This window comes from Euprymna scolopes, chromosome 41, assembly GCF_053919585.1.
Source record: "Euprymna scolopes isolate OS-2025 chromosome 41, ASM5391958v1, whole genome shotgun sequence".
Taxonomy (NCBI): domain Eukaryota; kingdom Metazoa; phylum Mollusca; class Cephalopoda; order Sepiida; family Sepiolidae; genus Euprymna; species Euprymna scolopes.
The window spans coordinates 18,549,948-18,562,645 of record NC_136522.1 but is presented as its reverse complement, the minus strand read 5'-3'; the positions used below and the strand labels follow the sequence as shown (position 1 = coordinate 18,562,645).

Genomic DNA, 12,698 nt, shown 5'->3' with positions numbered 1-12,698 from the left:
TTCGACCTTCTTCAGGTGTATCGTGTCGAACTCTGGAATCTTTCTGTTGAACCCCAAAATTGCATGGAATTTCAAACAGAATTATTTATGCTGGTAGCATGCTTTCATTCCATCAGCCATGACAAGGTAGATGTCTTCAGTAATTTGTAATTGTATTTTGAGTGTTTATTTATTATTTACTAGCAGGGGTACCCAGCATTGCCCGAGTGTTCGGCGGTGTGTGTTCAGAAAAAAAAAAAAAGTGTTAATAAGCAGGTAGGCATGCTCGAACCTGAAGCCTTGACGCGGAGGCGGAAAAGAAAGTGAAAGAAAACATGAGATTTTACCGTTAGGCCACGATGCGACAGGAAGTGAAAAGCATTCAAATTTAGCAATCAAAAAGTTGACATGCAGAAAGTTAAAGTTAAGTGAATGAGTTCACACAGGTGAAGAAATGAAATCACGCACTTAAGTTTGGCTGTAAGCCAGTTAAGCTTTCAGCTTTCTGCTGTATTTGTTTCCCACAATGGTGGGGGAACTATGGCAGTGTCTTCATGAATAGCAATTGTCTGATATGAAGGGTATATTCCCACAGTGATTACAGTTGATTGCCTTCAAGACGTGCTGGTTACGAAGGCCAGCGAATCACTTTTATTTGCATTCAGTTTTGCTTTATTTATACAAGAAATATAAATAAACACTGGAAATAAATGTAAAGATGACATCCCTTCGCAAATCGTAGATGTTATAATCTAGGGAGTATATAAAAAGTTCTAAAACTAGTAACCTTCCCGAGAACCCTCGTGAAAAAGCCTTTCTTGGACATACAAAAACATGTGTGGCCATTTTGTCTTATTTACATTATATATATATATATATATATATATAGACTAGCGGTGATGCCCGGCATTGCCGTGTGTTTGTCGGTGTAAAAGAAAAAGAAGAGTTTTAGTAGGAAGGTAGGCTCGAACCCGAAGCCTTGAGGCAAAGGTGGAAAAGAAAGTGTAACAACAACCTGGCATCTTACTGCTTGGCCATGAAGGGAGAGCAATGAAAAGCGTTTTAATTTAACAATTAAAAAGTTATGTGACAGGTGTGTGAATCTAATGAGGCCAAACATCACGCCATAGAGAGAATGAAATCCCGCACTTAACTTTTGCTGTGAGGCAGTTATTCTCAACTTTTGGCTTTGTTTCCCCAATTTGTTGGGGGAAAACCAATTCCCCATAAAAAAAGGGGAGTGTCCAAATGAATAGCAATTGTCTGATATGACGGTTTTCACCGCATTGATCAAAGCTGATTTGCTTTCCGGACGTCCCCGGCATGAAAGTCGAGGAACACACATCGTTTCAATTTAGTTTCGCTTTATTTATACTAAAAAGCCAAACAAACATGCGACAACGAAATAGCATGAATTTTATAAAAGTCAATCAAAATAAATCTAGACATGACGTCCATTCGCAAATCGTTCATATGATCTAGGGGTATATAAACAGTTCTAAGAAATAGTAACCTCCCAGAGAAGCCCGGTGAAAAAAGCCTTTCTTGGACATACAAAAATGCGTGGCCGCATTTGCCTTTTATTTATGTAGATTACTAGGCCATGTACTCAGCACTGCTCGGTATTAAACATAACATTTCATAAAAAAAAAAAAAATTAAGGTAAAAAAAAAAACGTAAAGAAACTACGTGCATACGAGTATTATGTTTTTTCTAACCAGTTAACTTCTTGTAAGTAAAAAAAACTAAAAAAAATACTCGAGCTGAGATTGAAACAAAAACCTAAAGAGAAACCATTAGACCAGCCTGCCACAATCTTTAAAAAGTCTTTTCAAATTTCGTGAAACAGTTAGCAAACAGATAAAAATCTGATGACTTCCAGGTACCAATTTTTCAATTTGGAGCCTTTAGCAACCATTTTTTTTCGGATGAAAATTGGAAAAATTTTTTCACATGTCTGAATACCCTATATACCAAGTTTCAAGTCCGTACATCAAAAATTCATTTCGTGTATAGGCTGAGAAGTATCCTCACACACACATATTGTTACTTTTATAGATATACTAGCAAATGTGCCTAGTATTAAACGTAATGTTAAATTTCTTTAAAAAAATAAAGTGAAAAAAAAAAAAAAAAACAGAAAGAAACTGAGACATGTGCATGTGAATATTATGTTTTTTCTAAACAGTTTACTTCTGGAGCTGAGATCAAAGACCAAAACGTAAAGACAATGAATCAAGTACGATAACAATTAGACTAGCTTGACACAATCTTTAAAAGTGTTTCCGAACCTACTTATTTTTAACATGAGGAATCTGTAATGTGAACGATTCACGCATGCGCATTCGTGAAACAGTTTGCAAGCAGTTGAAAATCCAACACTCCCCACGTACCAATTTTTCAATTTTTACCCCTTAGCAGCCCTTTTGTCCAGATGAAAATGGATTAAAAAGTTTTCCATGTGCCTAAATATACTATATACCAAATTTCAAATCTGTAGATCAAAAATCTGTTGAGTATATAGGTTGAGAAGTGTTCTCTCTCACACACACACACACACACACACACACACACACACACATTCTCACTTTTATAGTGATATAGATTAATATTATAAACTGTCTAAAAATATTTATGCAAATTGGGCATACAAATAAATGTGTTTGGGTTTTTTTCTCTCTACTACATTTTGTTCAAAACACTACATTGCATTTTTAATTTAAATAACAGTGGGCTATTTTTTTAATTATACTAACAATTCCTATGTTCGGTCGAATATTTTTCCTAGTCTGAGAGGATGATATAGTGAATGAACAGACTATGCCGACCGTCAAAAGAGGAGGTAATACCAGAGAGGATGCTACAATCAAGGGTAAGTTAATTCCTTGGAAGATGATATGACAACAAAACAAGTACTACACTACTCTCTCCCTTCTGCCAACTAGAAAGATGGTATCATGAGGAACAAACTGCTCCTCAAAAAGAGGACAAAATATCTGAGAGGACCGCCCCAACAGTAGAGAAGGTAATACCTGTGAGTATGGTATCATGGCAACAGGACAGATAATACACTGACCCACTCTATCCGCATCACCCCCCAAAAAGAGAAGGTAGTCCTTGGGAAGGTGGTCGCGTGGCAACAAAATTAATAATTGCACGTCTTAAAAGATAATACAATCCTCCTGGTCAGGGCTATTTGCAGTCATCCTTGCTCTATATCTTTGTGTTCGAGATGTTATGGTGTAAGCTAAGGAGTGGGGGCAAGTTTGATTCTACATGAAATCGCTTTTACTGACAGGCTGCGAGGTTTCTACATTTGCTGTCTTTTGGTCGTGCTTTCAAGAGATGGAGAGAGTGACAAAGCTAACGAAAAGATTACAGGGGAAAAGTAATGGCTGGACAAATGGCACGATTCGAATCCTTGATGTCCAATTCAGACAAGGTCTCAGCTTGAGAGGAATTGGTTGAAGGTACAGTCAAAAATCAAAGCATAGGTTAATCCTTGGCTTTCAAGGTGCATCACTTGTATCTTTCCTTTCATTTTTTACTGACTGGATGTATTTTCCCTCCCTGCAAACCACCTGAAGGTGCTCCAGTGCCTTCTGTCCTCGCTTCTCTAGGATGGAAAGCGGCACTTAGTTCACAGACAGGTCTGTATTCAACATCCTTGTGAGAAAGATTTGGGGATGTCAGACTGAGTGTCATTGACATGCCAAGACACTGGCTTTCCCAAGTCTAACCGATGAATCTGCATGGAACTCTGCAGTCAATCACAAATTTTCAGACCTCATTTTCAATCATTCAGTCAAGGATCATCATATACAATGAGAAGTGAATCGCAATTTTTCACAGTGTTCTGAGCCAAGCTCCAAGAGGTTCTAAGGTTCAATGATCTTTCTCAGTTTTCAAGAAAGGAACCCTACAAGAGATTAGTGAGCGGGGTACAGCTGACAATCCGTTCATTGAGTGATTTGAATAGTCGGTTGGTTGGTTGGTTTTGTTTTACGGCATATCAACCCTTTTCAAGTTATTTAATGCCGAATCTAGTTATTTTGAGGAACGATTTTTAATGGAGTATATTTTTTTTTTTTACGTCAGATTCTATTTAACCCATAGTTGGGACCCTAACAGGTACTACCACTCCGGGTCAGAGTGGACCTGGGAGCAATGGCAATTAAAGGGTGGCTCCACACTCCCCAAAGCCCGCAAGGTGGGGCCTCACCATTGGATATAGTTTTAGGTCATATCCAGGACCTTGAATAGTCAGAGATTTGCTCTTAATGGAGTTGGGTGCTAGGTAAGGGTCATCTTGATATCTCTTGAGTTTTCTTTAACTTGGCGATCAACTCGAAACATATTAACTCTTAATGCCATACAATACAGTTGGAGGACTTTCATGAGTGTCCCAGCTGCTACATGCTTGAAGAAAAAAAAAATGCCTGATATTTCAATGTTACGAGCTTCAGCAGCTCTGGGAGCATGTCAACAAGGTAACAACTTGTTTATCAATCCTGAACATCTGACACTTAACGCATCCTACATAATTGACAACACTCAGCTGCTGTGGGACAGGGAGAGGCAAATGGTGTTTCTCAAGATCCTAGTCATAGCATGCATAGTGATGTGGATGTTGCATCAGAGATGAAGAGGTTACATCTTTTACTGATCAGGATCTGATTGCTTTGGAGCTGAAGGTCAAGATCAGATTGTGATAGAATGAGATCACATTCCTTGGTTTTTGAAAAAAGGTGAACAAAAGTAGTGAGCTTGTTGGAGGTGTCTTCAATAAGTTTGCAGATTTTCTTTTGTAAAGTTATTTAAAATTATTGTAGATTCTTGAAAATTCAATATGTTATTGCTATACGTCTTATGAGATGACTGACCAAGGTTTATGATTTCAGGTTCAAATGCAGTAATTGGAATACATGCTACTAAAGCCTGATTGTCATGGCTGATGAATTTAAAAAATGCGATCTGGACATGAGGACACATAAGAACGATATGCAATAAAATTCTGTTTTAAACTTGGAAAAAATGCTTTTGGATCATATTGCATGAATCGAGCATCAGTTTTTAAGTGGCATAAGAGATTCAAGAAAGGCAGAGAGTCTGTGAGGAATGATGAGAGGTGTGGAAGGAGTAAGGAAGTCAGAACACTAGAGTTGATTGGCCAAATAAAGAATTTCATAGATAAAGACCATCATGTGTCTATACAGACAATAAGTGCACATTAAATTAATTGTGAGGAACTGAAGATGCAGAAAATTTGTGCAAAGTTTGTCTAAGGGATGCTCAGAGAGGATCAGTCCACAGCTCCATCCTTGTCACAAACTATTTGACCAAGATGGGCATCAAGACAGTTCCTCACCCTCCCTATTAGCTATATCTTGCTCCCTGTGACTTTTGGTTATTCCCCAAGTTGAAGGAAAACTGTAGAGGCTGTTGTTATGAGACAACTGAGGAGATAGAAAAAGGTTGTGACGAGGGTCATTGACATGCTCACATAAGAGGACTTCCATTGGGCTTACCAGAAGTTGTTGGAATGGTACAAGTGCATTACAGCCGGAGGAGATTACTTCAAAAGAGACTAGAGTTTAAAGAAAAGAAACAAAGAGAATCTAGAGCTCCCCCCTCTCGACACGATAGACAAAGTCCGACAGAAAGGTCAGAGCCAGTGCAGTTGCAGAAGTTACGGGAAAGGTGTTGCAGTGCTTCACCATGCGTCTTTTGGGACACAAACCAGATTTTTTGTCAGGGTTTACTCTTATAGCTTTGGCCTTTTCCAAGATATCCACAAGGAAGTGGAGCTATTTGCTCATAGCTGGGGGATACATACATGTATACATATCGTTTTTTTTTTTTTTTTTTTTTTTTTTCTTTTATAAATAAAAGAGAACGCGTTTTCACTCAATTCAGTGATCCAACGACGTCCAATTTAATATGATTGGTACAAGCATTTGTTTTTCCTCAGAATTTGTTTGTAGTTGTTGGATTTGTTTTAGTATTATAAAAAAATATACTTCATGAAATATTTATTGATTTCTTATTTATATATTTTTTTAGAAAAATAAAAAGGTAAATGGCAAGATTCTTTCCAACCCAAAAAAAAAAAAAAATCTCTACAATTGATGACTTAAAAACTTTTGGGGGTGCTGAAAACGAATAAAACATTTAAAAGTGGTGCAGAGAAATAGTTTTCATGATATGAAGAAATTACTTTTTCAAAAAGTGGGAATCACATTTTTATACAATTTTAATGTAAAATGAGCACCCACTTTCTGGCCAACTAGTGAAATTTTTTTTTTGTTTTCTGGGTTGTCTGAAAACTTTTTCTGTAAATTTTTAGTTACTTTCCAATTTAATCATCTTTAAAATGACAAGTTTTATAGGGTTTTTTTCGGGTATGCTGAAAATGAATGCTGCATTAAAATTTGCCACAAGCATGTAGTTTTCCAGATATTATGCAGTGTAATTCCTTATGTTATTAGTCAAAAATATGCGTGCTTGTGTGTACAAAAATGGCCACCACTGATAACATAAGGAATTCCATTGCTTAATATCCAGAAAACTACATGTTTGCTGCAAATTTTAATGCGGTATTCGTTTTCAGCATATCCGAAAACTTATAAAACTCATCATTGATTGTTAAGATGGAAAGTAACCAAAAATTTACCGGAATTACATTATTTAATACTTTTCTTTACATCTTAGAAACTACTTGTTTCCTGGAATTTTAAACGTTATTTTCGTTTACAGCAGCACTTCTGAAAACTTAGTAATGATTATAGTAAAGGATTTTTTGAGGGTTGTAAGATGCTGCACCATTACCGAAAGGTCTTAAAGAATATGACGGAATGCTATGAAAACTCTGCACCACTAGGTGTATCAGAAATTTGGAGGAATTTTTGAGACCCCTAACAGAAAACTGCAAATAAAATTATAAAAAAACTGTAATTTCTCTTTTTAAAATGGGTTGTTTATTTTCTGTATGGAATATACTTCCAAAATAAACTATTAAAGTTGTTTAAAAAATAATAGAAATATTATTTTTTTATTTTTTAAAAAACAGTGTTTACAAAATGTTTACAAAATGCTGGCATGCCTGCATGCAGCCATTTTTTTTACGTAATAAAAGCAATAGAATTTTACGAGTTAAACATTTTTCAATTTTTAAACTTTAAAAATCTATCAAAATTTTTCTATTGGTTCAATTTTTACGATATTTTCAGGGTCAATATGAAATTTTATGCTCTTTCCAATAAACCAAATATAATATTTTAGAGAAACGTTTTTTTTTAAATCCACTCCCCCATTTTGAAATGTCTATTAAAATTTTAATAATTAATTTATGTGCCAAAGTTTTATATATCACAAATTGAAGATAAAAGATCAATAAAGAAAATATTCTAATTTAAAACAAAAAAAGAATAGTTTTTTGGAAATTTACCTTTACAAAGTGTAAAACCTTTTTTTTTTTTAAAAACCATGTTGATTTTTTTTTTTTTAAATGAAAGCTCATGTTATGCTTACATCGTCAAGTAGGTACCAAACGCTGACGGCAAATATTTCTATTTCATTGAAGGTTTTCTTTTTTTAGATATTAAAAAAAAAAAAAAAAATTTAGCCGATAAAGAAGTATTAAAATATATCAATCAAAAACTCATGTATTTTGTTAAAAGAATTTTTTTAAAAATCGATGAAGCAAATTTTTTGTTCTGGGGAAAAACTTATAAGTGAATGTGCGTTTCCTTTTTAACTACGGAGGATGAAAAATACTAATTTTGGTTAACACACGCAATAAAAAAGAGACATTATTTATGTCCCTTAGACGAATCCGTATTTCATAAATTTCATTTTAGCAGCAGCAGCTCTTTACAGCTTTGCGCAAAACGTTGCGAAAATGAGATTTTCAACGACCCTCACTTTAAAAAATCCTTTTATTTTAAAATACATGGAATTTAAAATATATTGATAAATTCTTAATAAAGGATGGAACTACCCATTTAATAGTATATTTTTTTTAAGTGTTTTTTTTAGCATTTATATATATATATACATATATTTATAAGCAAGTCAAAATATGTTGATTTTCTTTATATTTTTTTTTTAAAGAAAACCACCTTAAAAAAACAAATATTGCATAATTTGCTATTAAACCTGCTATTTTTGTTTTAAATTTGGTCTTTGCTCCTTTAATTGAAAAAAAAAATTAGGGTTTGAATTACATTTTTTAAGTAGTTATAAGCTTCGAAAAATAGTAAATTGAATTATTAAAGTTCTGATCATTTTTAATGGCTTGATACACCTACTGCACCACTTTTAAATGTTATTCGTTTTCAGCACCCTCGAAAATCTATGAAAGTCGTTATTGTAAAGTTTTTTTGGGGAGGAATTGGAAAGAATCTTGATATTGACCAAAATAATATTTTTTTTTTGGTACTACTACTACAGTTTATCGCCGAAAATGGAGACGCCATTTTTTCAGGCACCTGTCGTCAGAATCATAGGGAGAAATCAGTATTTTAAATTTTGATTGAAGCATGAAATAATAAAAAAAAAAAACCAACTAGATAATGGCTGGTATTTATCTGCTCCCTCACCGAGCAAATTAGGCAGAAGGCCGATTTTTAACGTGAGGAGTGAAGGGGAAATGGGGACCAACTCCCCAGGGAGTACGGGAGCTGGATAGTGACAATTGATATGAAGGGTTGCCCCTACATTGACCAAGGTCTTATATGTGGGGTTGGCCCCACATATGGTCTTTACTTGCAGTATCTGCCGGAACAGATGGTATTTATTTGCTCCCCCACCGAGCAAATTAGGCACAAGGCCAATTTTTAATGTGAGGAGTGAAGGGAGGGGAAAGGGAAAAAGGGGACCAGCTCCCGAGAGGTGGGAAATGGGAGCTGGTTAAAGGTCAGGTATGTGGGGTTGCCCCCACATCTGGTCTTTGCTTGCAGTATCTGCCGGAACAGATGGTATTTATTTGCTCCCCCACCGAGCAAATTAGGCACAAGGCCGATTTTTAATGTGAGGAGTGAAGGGGAAATGGGGACCAGCTCCCCGGGGAGTAGGGGAGCTGGATAGTGACAATTGGTATGAAGGGTTGCCCCTACATTGACCAAGGTCTTATATGTGGAGTCGCCCCCACATATGGTCTTTGCTTGCAGTATCTGCCGGAACAGATGCTACACTCTGATCTTGGCCCGAGGGCCAAGAACAACCTCACTGGGCGTTTAGATAATGGTTACTTCCGAAAACAACTAATTACTACGTGACCTAGCGTAGTATAAACATCCCCAACCTCCCCGTGTTAGGAACGGCTTCCGAGGTTGGTGAGGGGGTATTTATTCCAAAAACCATTCTTAACAAGGAAAGACAACTTAAATCGAAATTGAGAGGGGGAAAACTCAGCTTTACGTTCAATACCAGTTTAGTAGTAAAATCGGCGGACCTGAATGAGCCCCCCCCCGCCCCCCACCGTAAAAATAATTCCTTTTTTCAGGTTTTATTTTTTCTGCGGATTATCGTCGATAACAGACTTAACTTTCATATTAGCAGGATTTTTTAAAGTTTATTTAAGGACTTTTAACATTTATAAGGAAGAATGAACGCAAAGTGGGGTATCAATCTAATAGAACGCTATAATAGAAAAGTGACCCCCCCCCCACGTTAAAAGTCATTAAATCAAAGATTTCCTGCTAATGTGAAGGTTAATATTGTTATCGACAATAATCCGCAGAGAAAATTAAAAAACACAAAAAAGAATTATTTTTACAGTAGGGGGGAAAGCTCGTTAAGGTCCGCTATAAAATCGTTAAAAATTTGGATTTTCTTAGTTTTAAATAAAAGTACTTGATCGATTTACGTAATTTTTCGAATATGAGATCTTCGTTCTGTAACCAGTACGTACATTAGACTTTTCTGTATTTTCTTTACTTTTAATTGCCATCATAAGTGCCAATCCGAATAAGCACCGATTAAAAAAAAAAAAAAAATGTCTTGGTTGCAATCTGATTATTTTTCTTCAAGACTTTTTCGTTTTCGAAATTAGAAAGTGATTTCGAAGCCTTTAAAAGGGGAGGGGAAATCAAACTTTTGGCTTGATATAAAGTTTAAAAGTAAGGGATCCGTTTTCTTAAACAAAATGAAATCATGAAAGTTTGAACGCATGTCTGATGTATAAAAGAGTGCTAAAAAGTTTGATCTCAATTAAGTACGAGACATGGTAAAAAGAAATGCTCTTAACAATGAAAATATTTTTTTAAATACAAAAAATGTTAGGGCAAAAATTAGATTTTTTCATACGTTAATCTACTATATAAAAAATAAATTCAATTCAAAATCTAGAAATCGAAAAAATTTCAAAAACTTTTTTGTGTTTACATTTTTTTACCTTAAAATATGTAAAAAATGTTTTCATTTCTACAAATTTAAAATAAGCTCAAGATTAAATAAACATTTTTAATACCTTATATCTTTATTGATTTTTATTTTATTCCTGAAATACAAAATATTCAACAAAAACAATTTTAAAATATCAAGAATTTTTTTTTTTAGAAAAAAAAATTCTTACCTTAAGACTCTAGGTAAACGACGTGAAGAATATTGCGAAGTAGTCAAGATCTTCGTCAAAATATTGGCTTTTATGCCCAATTGATTCATTATTGTTATCTTTTTACGAAACACCAGGGAAGAAAGGCCGTAATCACTAAAAAGGAATTATGTAATAAATTTTCTAAACATTTTTTCAAGGGCAAAACTTATATAAATATAACATCGTCACAGAGTACAGTGTTTAACATTCAATAGCTAACATTGTACGGAGGCCCAATACGGCCAAATTTCTAATATGTATTTATTTTTAACAAAGTTATTTTCTATGTTTTGAACATTAATAATTCTTCTTTGTTAACAAAGAGTGTAATAATAGTCCGTGATTTTTAATTAGAATTAGTATAATACTAGGAAATAGATAGTTAAATATAGAGAATCAGCTACATATATGCTCCTACTTGGCCTCCATACTTAGCTGTAGGTCGTATGATCTTTTAAGTCAAAATATTTATAAGTAATTGTTTTATTATTTTGAGGTTGATTATCTGATATATTTTTTATTATTATTTAATTTATTCTATTTCACAGATAGAAAGTAAAGATAATACGAAATAATAATAATTGGGTTGGAAATGTTTTCTTTTTTTGTTTAGATGCTGACTTTCACGCGTGAAAAACGTAACCACACGATTTTTTTGTTCAAATATTCAAAATCTATTTCATCTTTAAAAATAAATATTTAGAATTTTTATTTTTAGAATCGAAATTAAATTAAAACCAAATCAGATTAAATTTTTTAGTAAAATAAAGAGTACTTATGCTGCACTTATTGTATCGTGCTGAAATAATAACGTTATTATTTAGAAAACCATTCTTAATATGAGTGAAGTTTTTTTGCTTTTTTAACTATACTGTACTGTACTTTTACCTAACAATTTAATAAAAATAAGATATCGGAAAATTTGAATTTAACTCAAAAATATTATTTAATAAATGCATAAGCACCAAAAAAAGTAAACATTTTTATACTGCTGTCATTTTTTTTTTAGCATATAATGTACGTTAAAAAAAAAAAATGACAGCAGTTAAGTTTGGGAAAATGAGCTCAAGCTAAAACCTACACAATACTGCTAGAAACCCATTGAATATATGTCAGATTATGTCACGATAACATATATTGAGTGGGTTTCTAACAGTATTTTGTATAGTTTTTTTAGTTTGAACTCATTTTCCCAAACTTAACGTCTTCAACAGCGAGCACGCCGCCATTTGTCTTTTTCACTTATACCGATAAACACTATGTTTTTCGAATCGAATAACCATTTTAAATTAAATAAAAACACAAAAAACTTATCCAGTTAGGTAGAAAAGTAACTTATCTTGCCATTGATGACATTTATTTGTTATATTTTTGTTTTTTGACAACTTTTTCGTATCTATGCGTATAATAAGTGCTCGTCTGAACTCCAATCTCTGGTCCCCCCCTCGCCAATCTAGCTGAATCCACTGTGAAAAATTTCCCCCACTCTTTATCTGTGCCTAAATCAAAACGTGGATTCCATGAACAAAGCTTCATTCTTAGAACTGCACGCCTGTGGAACTCTGTTCCGTCTGCCTGCTTCCCACCTGACTACAACTTGGATGTCTTTAAGTCCAACATTAACAAATTCCTAATGAACTGCCCTCTTAAGTAAACACTTCATTAAATCTCCACACTAACGTACTGTACTTGCAATAACCCTTATCCCTGAGTGGCTTCCGGGCCTTGATAAGTGGTGACCACCGTGTAAAAAAAAAAAAAGTAAAGCAAACCCAAAACTTCTACTTGCAGACATTCGCCTGGGCCTTTCGCCCCAGGCCTAACGTGAGTACAACAAGTCAACATGGCTATCGTCAAAATTTGTTTCCACGTGCGCTTCACACACATACTCTTTCTTACCACGAGACACTAACCCTTTGCCCTGTCTCGTGCAAGTTGTGTTGATAGGATTTGTCACTCCCACCACACATTAAAATAAATGCAGGACACACATGCGTATTTAGCCAGTAAGACGGTTCTGTAGGGGAATAAAAGGAACAACGACGGGTTATGGTGTAGAGTAAGGAGTGATGTCCTTTGATAAGGGTAGACAGAGCTGGACACGTGTAGAGCCTACACGTAA

General features: G+C 34.5%; 1 protein-coding gene across 1 annotated transcript in view; it reads right to left on the bottom strand.

The window, feature by feature from the left end:
* LOC145266373 (uncharacterized) overlaps positions 1-11,207 on the bottom strand; it is a 43,860-nt gene extending 32,653 nt beyond the window's left edge. Inside the window, exon 1 of the mRNA XM_080121999.1 lies at positions 10,556-11,207. Coding sequence (XP_079978125.1) covers positions 10,556-10,644 — 89 coding nt within the window. The 5' untranslated portion in view covers positions 10,645-11,207. The remainder of the gene's footprint in view (positions 1-10,555) is intronic.
* Positions 11,208-12,698: the final 1,491 nt, after the last annotated feature.